This window comes from Phacochoerus africanus, chromosome 4, assembly GCF_016906955.1.
Source record: "Phacochoerus africanus isolate WHEZ1 chromosome 4, ROS_Pafr_v1, whole genome shotgun sequence".
NCBI classification, from domain to species: domain Eukaryota; kingdom Metazoa; phylum Chordata; class Mammalia; order Artiodactyla; family Suidae; genus Phacochoerus; species Phacochoerus africanus.
Genome location: NC_062547.1, coordinates 140,323,858 through 140,348,350, shown reverse-complemented (window position 1 = coordinate 140,348,350; position 24,493 = coordinate 140,323,858). Strand labels below are relative to the sequence as shown.

General features: G+C 48.0%; 2 protein-coding genes across 5 annotated transcripts in view; both read right to left on the bottom strand.

Moving 5' to 3' along the window:
* KDM3B (lysine demethylase 3B) overlaps positions 1 to 8,649 on the bottom strand; it is a 73,058-nt gene extending 64,409 nt beyond the window's left edge. Inside the window, exon 1 of one of the 2 annotated variants that reach the window (XM_047778732.1) lies at positions 8,419 to 8,649. In XM_047778732.1, the coding sequence (XP_047634688.1) occupies positions 8,419 to 8,634 (216 nt within the window). In that variant the 5' untranslated portion in view covers positions 8,635 to 8,649. Of the gene's footprint in view, positions 1 to 5,458; positions 5,654 to 8,418 lie in introns of those variants that run through there. The other variant, XM_047778733.1, reaches the window with a different exon arrangement.
* Positions 8,650 to 11,620: 2,971 nt separating this feature from the next.
* On the bottom strand, positions 11,621 to 23,707 carry FAM53C (family with sequence similarity 53 member C). 3 transcript variants are annotated; one of them, XM_047778729.1, is made up of 5 exons: positions 23,613 to 23,707; positions 20,055 to 20,284; positions 19,612 to 19,669; positions 15,810 to 16,594; positions 11,621 to 14,654 (listed from the first exon to the last, which is right to left on the bottom strand). In XM_047778729.1, the coding sequence occupies exons 2-5, from the start codon at positions 20,130 to 20,132 to the stop codon at positions 14,397 to 14,399; spliced, it is 1,179 nt and encodes a 392-aa protein (XP_047634685.1). In that variant the 5' UTR covers positions 20,133 to 20,284; positions 23,613 to 23,707; the 3' UTR covers positions 11,621 to 14,396. The 3 variants fall into 3 exon arrangements, with proteins under 3 accessions (XP_047634685.1, XP_047634684.1, XP_047634686.1); XM_047778728.1 differs by having other exon boundaries at positions 20,055 to 20,330; positions 23,613 to 23,635; XM_047778730.1 differs by lacking the exon at positions 23,613 to 23,707 and adding an exon at positions 23,389 to 23,588.
* Between the last annotated feature and the right edge of the window lie 786 nt (positions 23,708 to 24,493).

Genomic DNA, 24,493 nt, shown 5'->3' with positions numbered 1-24,493 from the left:
ATGGAGTTCCCAGGCCAGGGATCAGATCCGAACCATAGCCACCACCTATGAAGCAGCTGCAGCAACAGGGGATCCGTAACCCATTGTGCTGGCCAGGATCAAATCTTAGTCCCAGCACTCCAGAGATGCCACCCATCCCCCTGCACCACAGTGGGAACTCCCAAATACTTTATGTATATATATATTTGTTTGTTTGTTTGTTTTTGCCTTTTCTAGGGCCACTCCTGTGGCATATGGAAGTTTCCAGGCTAGGGTCCAATAGGAGCTGTTGCCACTGGCCTAGGCCAGAGCCACAGCAACGTGGGATTCAAGCCGCATATGCAACCTATACCATAGTTCACGGCAACACCAGATCCTTAACCCACTGAGCAAGGCCAGGGATCAAACCCGCAACCTCATGGTTCCTAGTCAGATTTGTTAACCACTGAGCCATGACAGAACTCCCCCAAATACTTTATAAAAATGCATGTGTTCCAACTGTTCTTGATGAACATACAGTATAGTAGGGGAGATAAGCTATATATCTTGTTATGTATCTATATCAATAAAAATTGTGATAAGTATTTCAAAAGAAGTATCCACAAACTGATAAGGGAGCAAAGGGAAAAAAACACTCTGATTTAGAAAGGCTTTATAGAGGTGATAAACCCTAGAACAGACAGGCTTTCTTTTTTCTTTATACGATTTCAAAACCAAAAGCAAAGGGTTAAGGGGTAATAAAACAAAGGAAATCAAAAAGTACTAGGAAAGTGGAGGATCATCAAATCAGGACTGCTTGCTGTAAATATCCTTTTGTCAACACCCAATTTTCCTTGTCTGATTCTTTGCACACCAAGGATTCGTCTTATCTGTAATTTGGTCTCTTGAGTAGACCAGGAGGGGGCTCTGTGCAGGTCTCTGGATAGGTTTATCTCCCATTGTAAATTAATAACCTTACATGTGGATTTACAAATCGGTCTCTTGAGTTTGGTTAGTGAGAATCAGCCCCCTAGAGTCTGATTACCCCTGAAGACACAAAAAAACCCAGAGCTCCTCCCTTGCAAAACTGACAGATGTCGTCCTAAGAGTGAGTACTCAACAATCAGGCAAGTTTTACCCAACTAAAGAACAAGGGTAAAAGAGACTTTGGCAGTAGAGATAGTGGAGTCCGGGAGGGCTTAAAAACCACCAACCTGTCAAAGGGAGTGGAAAACTGAGAAGCAGTAACAGGTGTTGTGTCCCCCAGGCCTTGTAGAAGCAAAGCCTACAGGAACCCACCCCAGCTGTTGTTGAGAAAATAACTCACAGAAAATGCCATGCTACCATTTAGGCCGGTGGAGGGGAAACTAAAGCAACTTGAACAAGGTAGATAACAGAACCAGGCAAGTGAGTACTCAAGGAGGAAGTGGACCCTTAGCAGGTGGTGAGTTAGTGATGCAACTCTTAAAAACAAAGGTATAGGAAGTTTCCCCGTGGCACAGCGGGTTAAAGATCTGGTGTTATCATGGCTGTGGCACAGGTCACAACTGTGGCATGGGTTCGATCCCTGACCTAGGAATTTCCAAACACCATGGGTGCAGCACCCCCAAAAGACGTGTTCTTAAAGGGCCTCACATTTAAACATTACATGCTCTTTTGCACAGTCTCATTTTTATTTAAAGTTCTCTAAACTGGGAGCTCCTGCTGTGGTGCAATAGGGTGGCACCTTGGGAACACGGGACACGGGTTTGATCCCCGACCCAGCACAGTGGGTTAAGGATACAGCATTGCCACAGCTGCAGCTTAGGTGGCCTGGGAACTCCAAATGCCATGGCCAAAAAAAATTAAAATTAAAAAAAGTTCTTTATTTTTTTTGAAAAATAATAAACTCCATTTATAATCATATGATCCAAATAAAAATATAAAACTCAAACTATGGAAAAAAAGTTCTTTAAACTGTACACTGATCTACAAACACATTCCATTTACTTTAATAAAAGCATACAATTCACAATATTATTCAGATTTTGTATTTAACTTTGGAATTATAAGCAAGAAAAAGACACTGAAGCATAATCATTAAAAGCCATACTCTCGGAGTTCCCATTGTGGCTCAGTGGAAACGAATCTGACTAGTACCCATGGGGATGAGGTTCCATCCCTGGCCTCGCTCAAAGGGTTAAGGATCCAGTGTTGCCACGAGCTGTGGTGTAGGTGGCAGACACAGCATGGATCTGGCATTGTTGTGGCTGTGGTATAGGCCAGCAGCTACAGCTCAGATTTGACCCCTAGTCTGGGAACCTCCATATGCCATGTGTGTGGCCCTAAAAAGACAAAAAAAAAAAAAAAAAAAAGCCATACTCTCATTTCAATTATGGCTGAAGTTCTATGTTTAAACATACGTTGAGAATAAAATACTGAATTGTACCCAGGAAACATGGTACTATCTTGGACTTGATTATAATTACCACATTATCTAGAAACAAAGTAGGGAGGTATTTGATTTTATTTTTACTTATTTATTTGTCTTTTTTTTAGGACGGCACCCAAAGCATATGGAGGTTCCCAGGCTAGGAGTCGAATCAGAGCTATATCCTCCAGACTACACCACAGCCACAGCAATGCAGGATCTGAGCCACATCCGTGGCCCACACCACAGTTCACAGTAACACCACAACTCACAGCAACACTGGATCCTTAACCCGCTGAGGGAGGTCAGGGATCGAACCTGCGTCCTCATGGATACTAGTCAGATATGTTTCTGCTAAGCCATGATGGGAACTCCCTAGAGAGGTATTTTATTCTACTTTACTTTTTTCTGTCTTTTTAGGGCCACACCCAAAGCACATGGAGGTTCTAGGCTAGGGCTCCATGTGCTTTGCTGCAGATGCTGGCCTACACCACATCTACAGCAATGCCAGATTTGAGCCGTGTCTGTGACCTACATCACAGCTCATGGCAATGCCGGATCCTTAACCCACTGAGCAAAGCCAGGGATCGAATCTGCACTCTCATGGATACTAGTCAGATTCGTTTCCACAGAGCCGCAACAGGAACTCCCCCTAGAGAGGTACTTTAAAGTCCACCTAACCTGAGACAAAGAGGAAAGCTTGGAGGAGGTTATTTAAAAAAATAAAAGAAAAAGAAAAAAGGATATGCTTTCACTCCTTTTGGAAGAATCCTAGATGGCAGAAACATGGTACTAGCTTAGTCACTGCAACAATTATGACATTATCTCAAAGGAAAGGAGGTCTAAAATGGAAGATGGAAGATTAAGTGATAATAAAATAAGGCAGACATGTTTTCACTCCTCTTGCAAATTCTGGATAGCTGACATAGGTAAGACACACAATCAAAACAAATCAGTGCTGGAGTTCTTGCTGTGGCACAGTGGGTTAAGAATCCAACTGCATGGAGTTCCTGTTTGTGGCTCAGTGGGTTAAAAACCCAACATAGTATCTGTGAGGATTGAGGTCTGATCCTTGGTCTCATTCAGTGGGTTAAGGATCTGGTGTTGCTGTGGCTGTGGTGTAGACAGCAGCTGTAGTTCTGATTGGACCCTTAGCCCAGGAACTTCCATATAGCTGGCAGATGCCTGCAGGCCTTAAAAAAAGAGAGAGAGAGCTGCGAGGTAGATGGAAGGAGAGATGGAGATGGAGAGAGATGAGAGAGAGAAAGAAAGAAAGAAAGAAAGAAAGAAAGAAAGAAAGAAAGAAAGAAAGAAAGAAAGAAAGAAAGAAAGAAAGAAAGGAAGAAAGGAAGAAAGAATCTAACTGCAGCAGCTCAGGTCACTATGGGGGCGTGGGTTCAATCTTTGGCCCAACACAGTGAGTTAAAGGATCTGGCATTGCCACAGATTCCTGGTCCTGTAACTTTCATATGCCACAGGTGTGGCCATAAAACAAACAAAAAAATAAAAACAAATCAGTGTTACTAAAAGCACCATTTAATTCTATCATACCATAAGAAAAGGATGGTTTATTTCATGAAAATGGTGCTGCCACAACTGGTTACTATTTCAGTTGGAAAAGTTAGAGCCCCCATCACACCTGCCACTTCTGGATCAAAGAGCTAAAAGTAAAAATAAATGAAACATTAAAAAGAAAATTTGAAGAATATTTACATAGGCTCAAGGTGGATGGAGGGAGGGGTCTCTTCCCAAGCAAGTGAACAACAGAAGCCATTAAGAAAGATCTCAGAGGGAGTTCCCGTCATGGCGCAGCGGAAATGAATCCGACTAGGAACCATGAGGTTTCGAGTTTGATCCCTGATCTTGACAGTGGGTTACGGATCTGGCGTTGCCATGACCTGTGGTGTAGGTCGAAGACACAGCTCGGATCCAGTGTTGCTGTGGCCCTGGCGTAGTCCGGTGGCTATAGCTCCAATCTGACCCCTAGCCTGGGAACCTCCATATACCACAGGTGCACCCTTTATAGACAAAAAAAAAACAGTGGAGGGGGGGTGTCTCAGAAATCCAATGATATAAACATGTTATTTTCCTGTGAGGCAAAGCAACCCACAAAGTTAAAAGACAAATGAGAGAAAATACACACTTGACCATTTGACAGGTAAAGGAGTTAATGTGCCTAACATGTACAGAACTTATACAGAATAAGACGACTCCAATTTTTTCAAACAGGCAAAAAAACTGGCATAAATAAGTCATAAAAGAAACGTAAGAGGTCAATAAACACAGGAAAAGATCAGCAGTCAGGAAAATGTTAGGTACTATTTTTTACCCATTAGATGGCCAAAAATGACAAAGAATGATGACACCAGTGATGGCAAGGGTAAAGGGAAGCAAGCACTGCCTGCATGCACTGCTGGTATGAGTGTGGAATGCTGTTACCTCAAAGGAAAATAACCTGGCATTACCTAATAAAATAAAAACATAGGGATTCTCATTGTGGCTCATGGGTAAGGAATGCAACTAGTACCCATGAGGATGCGAGTTCGATCCCTGGCCCCACTCAGTGGGTTAAGGATGCAACATTGCCATGAGATGCGATGTAGATTGAAGACTTGGCTCAGATCTGGCACTGCTGTGGCTGTGGTGCAGGCCAGCAGCTGCAGCTCTGATTCAACCCCTAGCCTGGGAACTTCCATATACCAGAGGGACGGCCCTAAAAAGAAAACATATATATGTAGTCCTTAACTCAACAATCCTATTCCTGATGGCTAAAGTACAGAAACAAAATCATGATTATATAAAGATATATGCACAAGTATATTAACTGCAGCACTGTCTGTAAGGGTCAAAAAATTTTAAATATCCTGAATGCCTACCATAAAGGGAAAACATTAAATAAAATATGGTACATCCATTCTATGGAATACATAATGTAGTTATCTAAAAGGATGAATAAGATCTATAGGTACTGATACTCATAGTCTAATGTCAAAGGGAAAAAAGCAGGCATCAGACATTGTACAAATGCTAGCAGTTGCTAAAAAAAGCAACCTTAGTATACAGAAAAGTGTTTTTATATATTTTTTTTACCAGTATTAAGAAAGACGTACAGGCTTCTTCGGCAAGTAGAATGTGGTGAAGGATGGAGACTGTTGACTTTCCTATATATACTCTTGGTTGCTTGACATTCTGCAAAATCCAGAATTTTGGATTTTTTTTTTTTGCCTTTTTAACAACGAAAAAAAGAAAAATCCACTTTTTTTGGTTCATGTGTTTACATATGATACCTATTTATGTGAAGGTTCCAAGGTCTCTGATATTTACCTCAACCAACAATGACAAAGAGGACACAGAATTAGAAAACAAGTTAGAAATAAAGGCATAAAAATCCATTAAACTAATTTTGCAGTGAGACTTTTTCTCTTTCTTTCACATAACAGGCTTATTTTGAAATACAAATAAAGTTACTATTCCATGGGGTGGGGGAGCTGTTTTTCTACTTAACCTAAAAATCTCAGTAGTTATTTGTCAGCATAACTCTGGTAAGGAAGATGCCCACCTATCAAATTCTCATCAACAAAACTTTTGATCAACAAGATCCTGACTTATCTTTTTTCACATTTCATCTTAAGGTAGCATATGGCTTTGGTACTGTTTTCCCAAAAAAGGGTTCATTAATGGATCAGGACTACATTTTGAAAGATTTCTGGATCATAAAGTATTTACAAAGAGGATATTAACGGAGCCTAAAATTGAGAAGTGCTTTCAATCACTTCAAAAACACATTCATTCAACCCTCAATTACTCATCCTTAACAGGGGGCGACCTGCCATGCATTACTCAAAACCAAGCATGCCTGAAAACATCTTAAACATTGCTGAATGAAAATCTGCCCAATCACAGGCCAGTTGCTTGCAAACTCCACCCTCGAGTACAGGAAGAACACTTTTGATTGGAAGACGGTTGTGTTTACTACGGAGTGGTGCAAATTGGAAAGGCCCACAAGCCTAGGGTCCAAAGGAAAAGTCTTTAATGAAAAAGGAAAACAAACCGCCAGTTCTGATCCTATACTAGTCATTGTCATTAACAGAACCTCATCATCTCAACAGTAATTCCTGAGCAATTCTACAAGCTGGTGAAGAATTTTTAAAGGCTCTGAGTTTTGTTGTGGCTGTTGTCTCATCTAGGTCACTTGGTTATACACACAAGACAAGAATAAGCACATTCTTAAAACCCCGAACTGCCTTTGTTTCTATATGCATACAGCTCTACACAAGAACTCAATGCAGCTATAGTGGACATTTTGCTATAACTTCCAAGAATCACGGCAACATTTTACTTGGTGTGAGGAACCAATTCCAACCGCCCAGTGGTGAAATTACTCAGTATTTAGCTTAATAGTTGTCCAGCATCTCAGTGAGCTTCAAAAACCTCTGTCCTTAGGGAGCCCAGCAAACAAAGTGAATGGGTAGCCATTTCAGGTGCAGAACTCATTACCAATTCATTTGATGGAGGAAACAACTAGAGAATAAAACTCCAACTGAAACTCTAGCACAGACTAGGGCTTCGGTCAAAATATGCATATGATGGTGGATGCTTAGTGCACTTAGGGGGTAGATTACTGGATCTGAGAGGAACACCTCTCTTCTGTCTCAACCTTAAAAGCAATCTTCTAAAGAAAGCACAAAGGAATTTAAATCTAAATCCCTTCTTAATCATCATCCTTAACCCTGTTATATTCCTGCTATCTCTACAAATTCGCCCCATTGAAGCCTTATAAATAAATGTTCAAGCAGCCTTTTTCTTTATAGAGCTTGGAGACAGATCAAAGTAAACGAACTTAGTAGAAGCCTAAGCCAGCCAAAAGCAAAACAATCCATAAAGCTTGCATATCAGAAAAAAAAAAATAAGCTTAACACTACTGATCAATAGGTAGAAAAATGATTATTAGAAACCTGCAACGTTAATGTCAAATCTTAAAATCGCGTTCCCCTTCACAGTGAATAAAGTATCTGCAGAGGCAAGTTCATCGTGAAAATCTTTCTTGTGACTGCGGATCTACCACAATCCAAAAGAAGCCCCCTATTTTTCACAGTCTTATCTCAACAGAGAAGCTAGGGCCGCTATCAGAATGAGGAACTAAAGAGGCTTGCCAAAGCTCAAAGGCAATATTTTGCTGCCACATTAACAAAAATAACACATCATGGTCCCGAATGCTAGTTAAGTTCTATTACTGAACAACTTTAATCACAAAATACACCACGGCAAGTATTTAAAAGCGGCCAAGCCTCAATACAAAGTTTCAAAACAAAACCTCACCCAAGGTTTGGGGGAGTAGCCTAGCTAGGAGCAAAAAAGCACCACCCAACAGCCCTATTTGGCTGCTAGGACAGATCTCAAACTTATCGAAAACAGCCACAACGGCAGCTCCTGTCACCCAGAAGCGCAGAGAGAGAGGAGCCCGAAGCGAGTCTCCAAGAGCTGGCTTTTCTGGAGACCTCCAGGCCGAGCCCGGCTCAGACAAGGAGGAAGTAACTGCCAGATAAAAAAGCCCCGAGTAGCTCCAACTGCAGCCTCCGTGCCTCCCACAATTGCCCACATTCCCGCCCCACTAGGGGCTCCGAGAAGAAGGGAGCAGGGCGCAGGTCTCTCGGGAGAGGCTGGGGAAGAGAGGTCTTCCAGGAGGCAGCGGCTGCACCAGCCCAACTCTGAGGGGCCCTGGAGCCCAGGGTGCCGGAGCCTGCTCCGAAGGCGTGGTGGTGGGGGGAGCTGCGAAAGGGGTCGCTCAGGAGGCGGGGCCGGCCGGGTGGAGGCTGCAGCTCCTAGCGCCCTGGCCGCCCCCCCGGGGTAAACCGGGGCGCGCACCCCGACGCGGAAGCCATGCTGGCCACAGCTCGGGGCGCTGAGGAGCCGGCGGGGGGCGCTGAGGAGATCCGGGGGCGCGGAACTGGGTCACCCCCACCCCACCGCCCCCTCACAAAGGCCCCCGGGGAGGCCGCCCGCAGGCCGTGCAGCCCCGGCCTCGAGTGCCCGCCTCGACCGCCACTCACCGCTAGATCCTGGGGCACCGCCCCGCTCATGGCCCGCACCGTGCCGGCCCGCCAGGCCCGAGTGCGCAGCGCAGGCCCTGGATCTCCGCCTGCCGCCGCTGCCGCCGCCGCCGCCGCCGCCGCCGCCGCGGGGACTGAGGCCGAGGACGAGGCCGCGGTGTCCGCGAACAGGAGCAGCAGCCGCTTGCCCACCGGAGAGGCCGCCGCGTCCGCCATCGCCAGGGTCCGCCAGACCCGCACTCCCTCCCGCCGCCTCCCACCACCTCCGCCGCCGAGCTCCCGATCCGCCCGCAAGGCCTCCCTCCGCACCACCCGCGGCCGCGGCTCCCCCCCCAACCCCCCCCAACAGCCACCACCAACCACCGGCGCCGCGCAGCGCCCCCCGTGGCCGGGAGCGGAGCCGCAGGCCGGGCCCCGCACAGCGCCCCCCGCGCTCCGGAGCGGGGCGGCAGCTCCGGGCCCCTCGCAGCGCTCCGCCCCAACCTCCCCGGGGCCTGCAGTGCCCCCTGCGGCAGGGAGGGGAATTGCAGTTTCAGCTGGGGTGGGGGAAGTGGGCGGGTCCTTCAGTCCCTCAGGGCACCATCCTGGTGCCAGCCTGTCTTCAGGGGGTCCCTAAGCTGAGGAGGCCTTAGCTTACCCTCCCTGGACACCAAAGACTTACTGGGGTAGGGGGCTGAGGGGCAAGGTGCTTAGAGAGTTGATATTTTGAGCTAAGTAGTGCCCCCAATACCTTATTCATTTCCTACCCTAAAAACATGCACTACCTTCCCTGTCATTATCTTTTAGGAAACGTTCTTCCCATTGATCCATGGGACACATTCTTCTCATGAGCCAATAACATGGCACCAGCCCATGCTGTACTACCTATGCTTCATAGATTCCTTTCCAATTGACCCATGTGTTACATCCATTGTATATGATAATGCCACATACACTGGCTGAAGGCCAATGTCCTTCCAACATCTTAGTATTTTGACATACCCCCTTCCAAATCAGCCAATACGAAGTTCAGGGGCTTCTCAATTCAACTTTTAGGGGAATTGGACAGAGACCTGAAATAGAGGTTCTTTTTTCTGGTCCAGTAGTACCTCACCTTAGTAAACAAGTGGGACTGGAGTCATAGAAAACCCGACCAATGCTCCTATCTGAATTTACAGGCATGGGAAACTGATACTCCTGTTAGAAAAGGGGCTGTGGAGAGGGGGAGTATGTGTTTTCCCCCTAGATTTATATTCACAACAGGCAGTGGGAAATCTCAGTCATTAACATTGGTCCTGTTAAGAGACTAGCCCAAGTTCCATGGTCTTATGGATGTCGAGTATATATCGATATAAACCAGAAAAAAGTCTAGTATTAATCCATGATTACTGTCCTAAAAGTGCCCGAGAAATCTTTCATGGATCTGACCTATAGACAGATAAGAGCAGTAGAGTTCTTTCTTCAAGACTTATGTGCCTATCCAGAAATCTGTCAATAACCCTTTTACCCTTGACCTACTTGGCTTGTAGCAAAGGTTGGAGGCAAGAGGGAGGAACCAATTGTTGCAAAAGTGCAACATCCAGAGAAGTCATTCTAGAACCCTGTGGAGCACCAAGGAAACATTTCCTTGGACTTTTTCCCTTGTAATTTCCATCTCCCATAGCCAACCTGAGGCCTAATGTTTTTCTGGGTCAAGAAACACCTCTTAAAGCACATGGCCCACAAACTGTAGTTGGTAGGCAGGGAATAAGGGTGAATCCATACAGAACCTAGCTGCCATGCAGCTTTTCCTTCAAAATTCACTGCTGGGATTTTCTCCCATTATGGAGCTCTAATGACTGTCCAGTGTCCAAAGCTGGCTTCTCATAGCAACAGACACAGAAATGTGCCTAAGCTCAGGGATGGGACAGCAAAGATAAGGATTTCAGCTCTTTTCGTAGGCCAGTAATTTTTCCAAGTGTTGGGGACACAACACTGAAAACCTTTGCTTTCATGGAGTTTAGAGTCTTTCCTAGGCTTCATGAGTGGAAAAGGAAATCACACTTGCCTTCGCAGAAAATAAACAGTAGAAAAAACCAACAAAAAATTGCAACAGAAAAAAAAAAAAAAGCGAAGGGAAGCAATTTTAGACTTCTGGCTTTACCCCTATTCAAACAGTAGATGAAACAAAACAGCAGTTTTAAAGAAGAAACCTGTAATTCTGAGATTTTTTAACCACATGGCGTTGCCTACCCCCTAAAAGCCCTTCTTTTGTTTCCAGGGCAGGTGACAACTCCCACTCTTTTTAGAGTGTATTTTCATCCCCTCAAAGTTTCCTGCTCCAGGTAGTGAAGCCAATCCTGTTCTCTTGCACACTTCATTGGTATTCAATGATGAGTGCCACCAATTTGAAGCAGGAAACTGGGTCGGAGGCTAAGCAACTTGACTCTTCTTGCTGCCTGGCAAGTCCACACCACAACTGGTAAAGAAAGGCTATGCCTTAGGGACAAGAGGCTCCTGCCTGGCTCTCTAAGCAACTACACTTCACCCACACACATTGGAAGAATGCTAACATAGGGAGAAGAAAGGGTGGAATAGAAAGGTCTAAAGAGAGAGTGTGAGCCACACAGATTCTTCCAGCAAATGAACATTCAAAATTGAAGCATTAGGGAAAACACCACCTTCTAGAGCAAAAGAGAAGCACTACTGCTAGGAATTTTCCCAAATCAGTATTTTCAGGATGAGGAAATTGCCTAGGTCTTTGGAATCTGAACTCTGAGGAGTTTATCTCCATCTCTTCAGGATCTGATATGAAAACTTCTTAAAGAGATTCCTGGTCAAGGCTCCTATTATGCCTTCTCCTCACTTCCCAAAGCCTACCAACCAATCCAGAAGTTACTAACTGCACCATCAAGCATTTCTCAGGGAGCAGGAATATATAAATACTTAACTTCAACCTGCTGGAAGTGAGAGTGACAGGAAGGAAGAGGAGATCGGTTTAAGAATCAGGAAAATAAGAAACAGAATCAGCGTGCCAGAAACCACCAAGGCCTTAACAGAAGCTTGGGCCATAGGATGTAACTACTACAGCCGCAAAGGGCCTAGGGAGCAAATACTGCCCTCGAAGGGCAAGGGCTCAACCATGTCATAGAGGAAGGGACTGGAAGAGTTAGGCGGGCCTTCTCCTCGCTTCCTCCTTGCCTTTCTTTGTGAAGAAAGGAAGAAGACACTCTAATACACACAGTTGCTTGGGAAAATGGATTATTCTAATAAAACTTTATTTTTTCAAACACAGCCACAGAGGCAGGACCTCATGTTTAACACACACAGACTTATGGATTTTTTTTTTTTAATATAAAACAAAGTTTACGAAAAATTTTTTTCCACTTTTCATATTTGTAATCCCATTAGCACAGGGACTTTGGCAGCAGGTGGGAGTGAAGGGCAGCTGGAGCTGCCACTGGGCAGTCACCGGGCACAGGAGGAGAGCACCAGCCTGGGAGTGGCTTCACTCACACACGCAGGAATACTCACCTACTGGTCAGCCACACCACACACACGACACAGATGCAGATGTCTACCCAGCGTCAACCACAGCTCCGCAGAGGTGCGTTCCACTCTGGGTAAGCCCAATATGTGAAAATCCAAATAGTCAAAACAGCTAAAAGTAGAGGGAGGTTGTCTGCTTTACAAAAGAAGCAATCACAGGCTGTTTTTAAATGGTCAGCTGTCCAAATGCACTGAAAAATAGCATTTGGCTTACACAAAACTGTTGGAACAGATCTATGTGTAAAGCAAAATAAACCACTTCTCAAAAAGGCTTGTCCCAGGGCCACAGGTACTTAGACTGGGAAACAAAATGATAACTCCAGCCAGTTTAACTTTCCAGATCTGAAAGTAATGGAATTCAAATATGGCATCTATAGACCTTCTCCCCTAAGGATGGTGCTCTAGGGCTTTGGGGAAACCAGGGTGGAGGCAGAATTACTGCCCTCACTTCTTCAGCTTTGTGCCTGCAGAGACCCCGCCGGCATTACCAGTGGCCCACTGGAAGGTGGCACAGCCAATCTGCAGCAGAGAGCCCAAGGATGAGGATGCCCCAGGAGGAAAAGAAGCTGGCACCAGGGAAATTATGGCCTAAAGAGGGAGAAGAGCCAGGAGAGGGATGAAACCAAGGATGGGTAACTCCTGGGCTCACCGTTTCCCTGGATTCTCCAGAGAGCCTCTCAGGCCCCTAGAGACCTGGTAGCTCACTGGTAGTAGGTGATAACTAACAAGCAGGAGAAGGGAAGGAGCCCTGGAAGGGTAGAACCTATGAGGGCCGGAGGCTGGAGAAGAAATAGCCACTTCATCTGTTGTGGAAGCAATAAGGCTAGGGCCTCACTGATGCTCCCATCCGACATGTAGGAGACCCAGAAAATGACAGGTTCAATTCCACGAGGAAGAAAACACATATAGACCTCGGTCTTCTTCCCTAACATGAGCAATTGGTTCTTACAAAACCCTGGGAAAATGCCTTTCTTCTAATCAACAGGAAGGGCAGGTCCAATTTGTCCTGCAGGGTCTAAGCAAAGCTGGACAGAGACTCACAAGCTATTGTGGCAGCAGCTTCAGTATGCACCTCCACTGGAGCCAGCCCTACAGGGCTCCTGCAGTCCTTAAACCCATCACTGTGGCCACTGAGACCTGCTGCCCTGGCTTAAGTTGTGGGTATGAAACAAAAAAGGAAATTCAATCCAACAACCAACTCCCAGCTGCTTCTCACAGCCTTTGCTTTACACATCCTCAGCCAATTCCTCAGTGAGCCTCAACCTCCCAGAGGTCTCTAAGGGCCAATTAGAGGCCAATAAACATTTCCTGGCAGGAGTGGAAGACAAGCAAACTAGTAAATGCTGACACCCCCTTCCTCTTTCTCAAGCAAGTCAGAAAAGAGACTGGGCCTGGATCTTATAACAACAGATTTCTCTAGTCTGCTTCCAAAGGACAGTGCTGGCGTGAGCTCACCCATGCCTGCTGGGGACTGAACACCACTTCGGCTGTAGGTCCGCCTCAATACAAGGCCTTCCTTGCTCTCGACCCTTGAAGGTCAGAGCGTGAGGGGGAAAAGGTGCCATCAGTAGGGAAGCAAAGAGAGAGATGGAACCCTTCAGCCCTGCCTCGGCTGCCCACATGTGCTTGCATCTACTCAGGGAGTGAGAGAGGCAGGTTGTATACAGCCTAGACAGTCCGATGAGGAAAAAAAGGCCAGCTGAAAACCAAGGTGGAGAGCCCTCTCCAGCCAATACTACACCTATCTAGGGGAGGGTGTGGGCCTAAGGAAAAGACCATTAGCTGAGGTCACACCACTTAAAAGGCCCTGCTACATCCTAGAACAGAATCCTTTGCAGAGCCATGGGTGCTCATGGATTACAAGCCTGGTTCCAGAGCTACTTAGAAAAAAGAAAACCTCGGTGTCCTTCCCCTCGACTCCTTGGACAAGCGCACTGTCCCGTGAAAACTCAGGATCCTGGGGGTATCATGGTGCTCTGCTGCGAAGGAGCAACTGCCCTCCTCCCCTAAGGCTACCCACACACACATTTACATGTACACTCTCATGCACGCGCACGCACACACACAATTTCTCCAAGGAGGCTGAATCAACACCCCCCACCCTGGCCAAATTCTAAGACACAAGTGCCCTTTGAAGCAAAGGGGCTAGTGAAATTCCCCGAGCGGGGGTCAGCAGACCCATCCCTTCCCTGCCCACTACTTTCTGGTGGCAGGGATACTCACACTCAGGGCCGCCACGGGGAGGGTCTGCTCTGGGGCTGTCCCTCCCGCCACCAGCTCCGTTTATCTTGTCCCGGCCAGTCTCTTGGCATGGTCGAGCTTCCTGGAGCGAGAAGATTTCCGGCTGCCCTGAGTCGGAGCCCTCCACTCACCCCCATTCCCAGGCTGGGCCCCGGGCCTTGGGACCTCGACACTTGTTAGTAGCCATAAGAGAGTCAGTCTGTGTGGCCCCAGGAAGCAGCCTCTCAGTTTTAGTTCTCCTCAATCAGATTCAAGTCCAGGTCCCCAAAGTCCTGCTGGCACAGTGTCCGCTTGCTCAGCGCCTGCCGCCCCCACCGCACGGCCCCCTCTTCCTCCTCTTCGCTTTCACTCAGCACCTGGGAGGAACCCCCAATGGGGCTGCAGGAAGCAGAGAGAGGCGGGGGGCTACAGGCCATGAACCACGGTGGAGAGTTACTGCTGCCTTCCGGGGCTGTTTCTTGGAGACAGAGACCTCCTGAGTATGGTTTCTGTCAAACAAACAAACAAAATTAAGGCAAAGAAAGACACTCACTTCCCAGAGAACCCTGGCCCAAAGTGCCTTGAAGGTAGGAGTCCTAAGCATTAGGGTGACATCATGACCTCCCTGATAAAATTTGGGATATTTGGTGTACATGCACATTTCTTTGAAGAAAGAGCCCACAGTTTCTATGAGATTCAAGATTAGAAGCAGGTTTAAAATCTTCACATGGGAGTTCCCGTCGTGGTGGGGCGGAAACAAATCCGACTAGGAACCATGAGGTTGCAGGTTCGATCTCTGGCCTTGCTCAGTGGGTTAAGGAGCTGGTGTTGCTGTGAGCTACGGTGTACGTCGCAGACGCAGATCTGAGGCTTAAGCAGCTGTAGCTCCTATCAGACCCCTAGCCTGGGAACCTCCACATACCGCATGTGCGGCCCTAAAAAGCAAAAATCAATCAATCAATAAAATCTTCACGTGGGCAGGAATGCTGTCTGCTTATTCCACTACTGGATTGCTAGTGCCTCCTCAGAGCCTGCTACATAGCAGGTATTGAATATTGTTTGCTGACTAGTTGAATGAATGATTCTATGAATGAGTGAATAGGTTCTCACTTATTCGAAAAGGTTTGCAACCCAGTAACTTAGAAGGAAGAACATGGAAAAAGTGGGCAAGTGCATACAACAACTGCACACACACTGGGAAGTCAAAAACATTTGTTGGGCAGATGAATGATGTAGCAGACTGCCATGCTTAAGCCGTCACAGACCCACAGCAAGCAGCGAAGGGCAAGGGGTAAAGCCAGCCATGCGTGAGGAGGGTGGGGCACTGATGATGGAGCTTTGGTAGCTCTTGCCTTCTCAGAGAGGAGCCAAAGTGCCTCTAGCATGACAATGTGGGATCTCTGTTGGAAGGTTTAACAGAGGTCTCACCCCAAGTTTCTCTGGAACCCCCCAGGACTGAGGCTTTTCACAGGACCTGGGACCTTCAGGGCTAAAACCGGGATAGTCCTGGGTAAATGGAGACAGAACACCCTAGCAAAAAGCTCAGAGAGAAAGGAGCTCCTGGGGAGACCCAGGAAGGGCCCAGAGCTAGAGGACAGCTCAAAAGTGAAAACGGAACAGTGCCCCTACTCCCACCCAAGCCTCCCTGGTCCTGCAGGTCCCACCTGATTCATCTTGTCAAAGTCCAAGGAAGGCCGCAGCCGCCGAGGGTCCTCCTCATGGCGCCGCTTGACCCCAGCTTTTCGGGCATCAAGATCGCAAGGCTGTGAGCGGCTTCGGGGAAGATTGCGCAGGCCTCGAGGTCGCCAGGGCAGCTCCGGGGAGGATGCGGGGGAGCTCCGGGCAGAGGGCAAGAAGCGGCTTGCCTGTGGGCCCAGGCTGGGCGACAGGGAGAAGCGGCGCTGGGGTGGGCAAGGTGACAAGGACTCAGCATCACTCTCCCAGGAGCCACTTTGCGGGGAGGCAGCAGAGGGACGAGAGGACTCTTGGGCCAGGGCCAGGCTGAAGAAAGGGGGGCTGTAGGGTCTGTGGGCTGGGGCACATTGAGAAGAGGCACTGGGAGCTTGGAGGAACCTGAGGCTGGAGACCCGCTTCGGGGGGCTCTGGTGAGGCACCTGCGGCCCACCCCCTCCACCACTGCCCCGGTGCTTGATGGGAGTCCACAGCTTGGAGGGGGCGGGCCGCCACACCGGCTGCCAGCGAGACAGGTCCACGGGCACTGAGAGTGAGCGGCAGTGCCTCTTAGACGGAGGGGCAGGGGGCACAGGAAGCTTTTCTGGGTCTGGGGGCTCAGGGCTTAGGACTTGGGAGAGGGGCTGCTCCTGTAGGGAACTTCCCGGGCTGGGTGGTCTGAGGTGCAGGCTCAAGCCTGAGGGATGGTAACTGAGGTTGAGGCTGTCCTGGAACTCGGCACAGGAACATGGGGGCAGACCCCTCCAGGAAGCACCTTCTGGAAGGCATTCAGAATAAAAATTAATATTAATGATAACTACCATTTTTATTTTTGTCTTTTGTCTTTTTGTCTCCCGTGGCATGTGGAAGTTCCCAAGCTACGGGTTGAATTGGAGCTACAGCAGCCGGCCTACACCACAGCCACAGCAACTCAGAATCCGAGTCGGGTCTGCGACCTACCCCACAGTTCACGGCAACGCCAGATCCTTAACCCACTGAGAGAGGCCAGGGATGGAACCCACATCCTCATGGATACTAGCCAAGTTCGTTAACCACTAAGCCAGGTTGGGAACTCCTGTGATAGCTAATATATTTTTAAAAGCTTACTACGTGCCACACAATGTAATGAGTACTCTATGTGACATGTCTCAAAAACCTCATGAGTTAGGTTCTATTACTACCCCCATTTCACAGATAAGAGAAGTTCTATAACTTGCCAAAAGTCATGTAGGAATCAAATGACCAAAGCAGGATTCACACCTAGATTTGTCTGATGCCAAAGCTAAGTCTTTTTTTTTTTTTTGTCTTTTCTAGGGCTGCACCTGCAGCATATGGAGGTTCCCAGGCTAGGGGTCTAATTGGAGCTATAGCTGCAGGCCTACACCACAGCCACAGCAACGTCAGATTTGAGCCACATCTGTGACCTACACCACAGCTCACGGCAACACCGGATCCTTAACCTACTGAGCGAGGCCAGGGATAGAACACCTGGAACATCATGGTTCCTAGTCGGGTTCATTAACCACTGTGCCACGACGGGAACTCCTAAACCTAAGTCTTTAAAAAATTTTTTTTATTTTTTGTTTTTTAGGGCTGTACCCGCAGCATACAGAAGTTCCCAGGCCATGGGTTGAATCAGAGTTACAGCTGTCAGCCTACACCACAGCCACAGCAATGCCAGATCCGAGCCGAATCTGGGACCCACACCACAGGTCACAGCAATACCAGATCCTCAACCCACTGAGCGGGGCCAAGGATCAAACCTGTGTCCTCATGGATACTAGTCGGGTTTGTTACCACTGAGCTACCAGGGAAACTCGCTCAAGCTAGGGCTTTTAACCACTGTACTCTACTGCCTCCTTTATGAGAAACCATCTGAAACTGAAAACATAGTCTCATATATTGTCTGCTACTCCCTCTCAAAGGTGCAATGAGTCAGAAGAAGCAAACGTGCTTATGCCATGCTCACCCCTCACTCTACTCCACCAGGCTCTGCTTTGCTCCCCCAACCCCCTGCCCTGAGTTGTGAAAAGGAGAACTATGCTTTCCGTCCTTAGCCTTTCCCCTTCCTGTGGGTCAAAGCACCAAGACAGGAGTTAGATGATCAAGCCAGTAAAAGATTTGTGTTCCTAAGGGTAGTCAAAAATAGAGTGGGGAAGGCCTTTGACAGTGGAAGCCATGCTTGGGAAAACCCTAAGACTGCTCATGTTCCTTTGGATCTGGCTGTCCACAAGGAAACATTTAACACACTGTTATAGAAAGATCTTCTAGTCATAAAGTTAAAAAAAAGTGTCAAACATGCAGAATACAACCTTTTGTGTTAAGAGGGTAGGAACAAAAAAATTTACATTTAGGGAGTTCCCTTGTGGTGCAGCAGGTTAAGGATTTGGCAGTGCCACTCCAGTGGCTCAGGTTGCTACTGTGCGTGGGTTTGACCCCAACCTGGGAATGTCCATAGGACGAGGCCACAGCCCAACAAAATTTACATTTACTGTGACATGTATAAAGAAACTCTAGTTGGATAGACAAGAAACCACAAACAGGAGTTACTTTTAGAAAGGTGATAGGAGTTGGGTGGATGGAAGATAAGAAGCCTTCAATAACAAGTTTCTGCTACTTAAAACTTGGCAGGTGGCGGGTGGGAAGTGCCAGTTGTGGCTCAGCAGTAACGAACCCGACTAGTGTCCATGAGAATTCTAGTTCAATCCCTGGCCTTGCTCACTGTGTTAAGGATCCAGCGCTGCCACATATGTGGCTTGGATCTGGTGCTGCTGTGGTTGTGGTGTAGGTCAGGTATAGCTCCAATCTGACCCCTAGCCTGGGAACTCCCAAATGCCGCAGGTGTGGCCTTAAAAAAAAGAAAAAAATAAAATAAAATTTAGGGGAAGTTCCCTTGTGGAGCAGCAGGTTAAAGATCTGGCATTGTCACTGTAGCAGCTGAAGTCACTGCTGTGGCATGGGTTTGATCCCTGGCCTGGTAATTTCCATATGCTGCGAGCAAGGCCAAAAACAAACAAATAAAAATAAAAATTTTTGAAATGTAAATGTACTGCCTACTCAAAAAATTAGATTTTAGGGAGTTCCTGTTGTGCAGCAGAAACAAATACAACTAGGAACCATGAGGTTGGGGGTTCAATCCCTGGCCTCGCTCAGTGGATCAAGGATCTGGCATTGCTGTGAGCTGTGGTGTAGGTTGCAGACATAGTTTGAATCCTGCATTGTTGTGGCTATGGTGCAGGCTGGCAGCTGTAGCTCCAATTTGACCCTAGCCTGGGTACCTCCATATGCCGTGAATGCAGCCCTAAAAGGCAAAAAAAAACCCAAAAACTAGATATTAGGAGTTCCTGCTGTGGCTCAGCAGTAACGAACCTGACTAGAATCCATGAGGTTGTGGTTCTGGATTCTATCCCCAGTCCCGTTCAGTGGGTTAAGGATCTGGCATTGCCATAGGCTGCAGTGTAGGTAGCAGATGCAGCTCAGATCCCATGTTGCTGTGGTTGTGGTATAGGCTGGCAGCTGCAGTTCCAAGTCAACCTTTAGCCTGGGAACTTCTATATGCCAGGTGTGGCCCTAAAAAAAAAAAAAAATTATAAAAGTCCCCATGACATTAGAATAAGGGCAAACTAAACAGGTAAAAACATGCTGGTGCAGTAAAATGGAGACTAGCACCAATCTCAGAGGGTGATCCTGGCAAGACAGCTGTGGAGGTGGGCTAGCTGGTCCCGGTTACGGAAAACCAATGAAAAAAATGTATGGATGGAGGCACAGGCATACATACAAATATACACATCTTACCAGACACAAGCTGGAAAGGGTTCCCACAGTTGGAGATGTCTGCATGATCAGGCAAAGGCTAAGAGACAGAAATATCCATCATGATTCAGAATCAGGACAGATTTCCAGGAAGCCCTCTCTAGCTCACCCCTGCAATTTATGGGCTATACAGATGTTAGGGACCCCTAAGTGTTCTCTTCTTCTTGTTTTTCCAAAGTTAGTGAGATAATCCACATCAAACAGTATCTCAAACCCTTCTCCACCCAAATTTTGGTGTCCCTTCTCTAACAGTTGAAAAATCCCTGCCCCCTTCCTTTTGGGCTGGGTTTTGAACCTCTAATGGGCTCTTCCAATACAAGTATCATGACTCAAAGAGCAAAGGATGAGGGTGAAGCAGTAACAACAAACAGCCTCAGAAAAAAGGGGGAGGGGGTCGTGGAGAAGCAGGAAGACTGGTCTTTTACCAGACTGATGCTGAAGCGTGTGCATTTCAGCTCATCCAGAGTCTGCTTCTGTAGCTGCTCAGTGATCAGGGTTATCATGATTCTCCCCGGGATCTGACTTGCACACTGTGGAGCAAATGATGGATGTCTTCCCTGTCGTTCTTCCAGACCTCACTCGTGAGCCGTCTTCTGCCACTGCAGCACCATTCTAGCACCATTGGGACTTCCCTCTCCAGTCATGCCTGCTGAGTCTGCCAATTATAGAGGGACCAGCCCCAAGTGATATTAGAGATGTACCTAGTCCAGAGATAGAAAATTCATGGCACACATACCACAGCATCCCTATGTCAGGCCTCTGGCAGACATCATTAATTGACAACAGCTCTTTCATGCTAAGCCTAAACATGGCCTCAGAAACATTCTCAACTTGGTAGTTCAGATAACCAGTAAAATGAAATGGACTTGGTAAGCAAATTGAAACCTATTTGCCACTCCTAACCTGGTTCATGCCCTGCTCTGCATATCCAGAACACTGGCACCACTTAGAAAACAGCTCAGGAGTTCCTGTCGTGGCACAGTGGTTAATGAATCCGACTAGGAACCATGAGGTTGCAGGTTCGATCCCTGCCCTTGCTCAGTGAGTTAACGATCCGGCGTTGCCGTGAGCTGTGGTGTAGGTCACAGATGCGGCTCGGATCCCGCGTTGCTGTGGCTGTGGTGTAGGCTGGCAGCTACAGCTCCAATTCGACCCCTAGCCTGGGAACCTCCATATGCCGCGGGAGCAGCCCAAGAAATGGCGAAAAGACAAAAAAAAAAAAAAAAAAGCTCAAAGGAGAGAGATGCCCAAATTGTTATTTCTGTCCTGATTAGTCCAATATTTTATCTTCTAGTCATAAGCAAAGAGAGGTAAACTTTTCCTAAACATCAGAAATATTAATAGGGAACAAAGAGGAACAGTGGTTGTAGGAATGAATTTCTGCTTCAAAACAATCAGAGTAAACAAGGTATTATGTTCTCCTTAGCCTCAAGAGCTGCTATCATATTATTCTTCTCCAACAGATACTGTACATATTCTCTAATAAGAGAATAAGGAAATGGTACCAGGGTGACGCCATTTACATTTCAACTCTAGAGAGATTGAAAACAACTCTGACTTCACTCAACTAAGTTTTTAGCCTGATCTGACTCAAAGACCATGAATACAATTAATCAAGACTCTTTCTCATGGTCAATTACAGCATAAGCAAACGAATTCTATCAGAGAACAAGCTTCAAACCCACACAATTGCCTGAGGGGCCTTGCTCAAGGGAGGAGGGGAAGTTAACCTAACATTTCCAAACTGTTCTGCCTATTCCCAGAAATGACCAGCAGGCAGACAGCACACCAGACGTCTAAGTAACATTTGCTAGCAGATACAACTATCAAGAAATCAAGGAGTTCCCATTGTGGCGTAGAGGAAATGAATCCGACTAGCAACCATGAGGTTGCGGGTTCAATCCCTGGCCTTGCTCAGTGTGGCGGGCAGCTGTACCTCCAATTAGACCCCTAGCCTGGGAATCTCCATATGGCCCTAAAAAGCAAAAAAAAAAAAAAAAAAGAAAGAAAGAAATCAAATATGGGTCCGATTGGCAAATCTAACCTTTCTTTGCCTCAGTTTACCCACAGGTAAAATGGGCAGAATAACCACACTCTGTCACTGGAAAAATATTATGCCAAATATCACTATGTAAAAAGTATACATCCAAGCCTATACAAATCAGGAGTCCACACAAACTGCCGTTTCTCATCCCTCCTATTTGATCTTCTACAAACCCTCAGAATGCCAAAAGTGATAATACCAAATGAAGAAGGCAATTGGGTTGATCTACTTGGCTGGATCCCAACCTCCTTCACCTGCACACCAAGAGAAGCCCAAAAGGGTTGTTCTGTGACCTTGAGAGCAGACCACTCTCTACCTAGGCAGAAAAAGAGGGGATCCTCTCTACCCACTCTCACCTCAAAAGAAGGCAGACCACAGGAAATGCAAAGAAATACACCTTCATGTACTTGGAGTTTAAGGGAAAAAAGGTGTTGGAGAAGTCAGTCATCACTATGGCTAAATAACATTTTCATGCATAATAATTATTACCACTCCGAACAGAGTTCCAGCTTCCTGGGAGCTCCTTTCGGCTGCTTCCCCTATGTTCTTGTAGAAGCTAAAGCTTATTATCACTTCTGCTCTTGGTTTCTTAACTCTGCCCTCAAAAATCAACCAGAGAGGGAACCTAACTGCAGGCTTTTACCCCCAGACACCCCAGGCCTCAAGCTGACCAGCCATGAGGAGCAGGGAGTGAAGTAAACTCTTTTAAGCTCTTCATGAGGCATTTAGCCAAACAGCAAACTTCTAGCCCTCTCTGGGATCAAGGGAAGAGAGTGATTTTGTGTTTTTCTGCATTTTAATTGTTGGGATGTGGCCACACACGGCGGTAATTGGAACAATGCAACTACCACCACGCAACTGATACTCTCTGTCTGAGTTTCCTAAAACAGGCCAGGCTGAGAGGGGGAACAGAACGGAAGCCATAAGGAATCAAACCAGGACACAAAAGAAGGCAAACCAGCTCCACGAGGGGCCTCCTCTTTCTCAGGCAGGCATAGAAAAAAGTGTAAGAAGCCCTCTCTTGCCGCCTTCCTTCCCCTTCCATTTTGTGTATCTGAGGGGCAGAGACAGCCCTGAACGTTCACTAAACAAGTTAAAACTTCTCAGCTTAACAACTGGCACGGGGCTCAGCCCTACACAGAGCAGCAGGCGGCTAGGCCCTCCTCCAAACCCCACCAGGCCCAACTCTCAATCCAGGCTTTCCCTCCACCATCACCCCCCCAAATAAAGGTTGGACCCCTGCCACCCCGACCCCATGGGTTGGCAGTAATCCCTGACATTAGGGTTTCAGGGATGCTGAGGTTGTGCTGAAACATGGAGAACCTAGGATCAAGTGAGGCCAAGGGGGAGGAGAGTCAAAAACCCATGGGGACCTTCCCCCTAGGTCCCAGTCCCACAGCTCTGGGGGAGACTAAGGAAAACATGAGGCAGGCATGGAGGTGCATGAACAGGTATGTGGGGACCTGACTGCTCTTCCTCCATATGGCACTGGTGGGGATAAGGGTGACAAGTGGGGAGCACCCCTCCCCCCACCCCAATGAAGAAGCAAAAGGCTAGGCCCCCCCCTTCCAATCTTCAACCTCTCCCTCGGTTGCCCTGCCTGTCCCCGCGGGGTGGGGCATGGGGCGTCCGCTGCCGCCCCCCCCCCGGGGGGGGGGCGACAGGGCACGCTCATGGGGGCTGTCGCTCGTCTCTTCCCAATCAGCTCCCATCACCTGGCCGCGGGAAGCGAACTCAGGACGCAGAGGATGGAGAGGGTCTGGGACTTAGCGCTCCGCCACCCCCTCCCCCACCGGGTCCCGTGCTCTCCCCGCGGAGGCGGCCAGCGAGGCCCTGCCTCGCAGGCGGCCAGGCTGGGGGAGGGGAAAAAGGGAAAGAGGGAGGGACGGTCGAGGTGCCCGCCCCGAGGCCCCAGCGCCACCTGCCCTCCGCCACCTACCGCGGCTCCTCCAGCTCCCAGGGCCGCGGCCAGAGCAGCTCTGAGCGCTCGGTTCGCCCCACGGTGCCCTTAAAAGGCGCCGGAGCGAACCAACGGACCCCTGAGGAGAGCGGGGAGATCGCCCCAATATGCAGAATCCCCCCGAACCGTCCGCGGAGGCTCGAGCACCGCGTCGTTTATCTCTCAAAGTCCTTCTTGGATGGCGCTGTCGGGAAGAGGCCCGGCTCTTTGACTTAGCTACAAGGGTGGGTTCCTCATTATCGAGTCACCCCCTCCAACATATTGGAGAAGGTGGACTGACCCAGTTGGAGGCAAACGTCGAAACCCGCGGGGGAGGCCGTGTCGGCTGAAGGTAAACAAAGCCATCGCCTTCGCCCTCTATTACTACATAGATCCACTTACAGCCCTCAACTCGGTTCCAGTAGTGTAAAAGAACTAATTCAGGTTCCTCTCACCTGCTCTTCTGTCCCACTCTCTACAGCCGCCTTTCTGAAGGAATCCCCTTTCTCCTAGCAGAGGACCCGTCCGCGGCGTGAAGGCTTCTGGGAAGTGTAGTCCAAGCGCCGATTAGGGCCTGCTCTGAGTCCCAGAGCCCCTCTCCCAGCTGCCAGATCGGCTCGAGCCTTAAGAATCCAGGACTTATAACGGTTGCGGGGCCGTTCCCACTTGGTTCTGTAATTAGCCGTTACCCAAAATATCGTAAAGCTGACCAGGGCCCAGGGCTGTTCACTCCTCCTCCCCTACGCAACCCCCCCCCCAGCAGGATGAGGTAATGGGATTGTGATTATGACATCATAGGCGGTTCAGTTGCTTGCGTGGGGGAGGGGGCAGGGGGAGGGGAAAAGTATGGTGGTTACAGCTGGACCACTTTCCTTTAGACA

Coding starts and splice junctions, on each gene's coding strand:
- FAM53C (XM_047778729.1), bottom strand. CDS start 20,132: ATGATAACCCTGATCACTGAGCAGCTACAGAAGCAGACTCTGGATGAG. Junction 19,670..20,054: donor CACGCTTCAGCATCAGTCTG/GTAAAAGACCAG, acceptor TCTGTCTCTTAG/CCTTTGCCTGATCATGCAGA. Junction 16,595..19,611: donor CCCTTTCCAGCTTGTGTCTG/GTAAGATGTGTA, acceptor AATGCCTTCCAG/AAGGTGCTTCCTGGAGGGGT.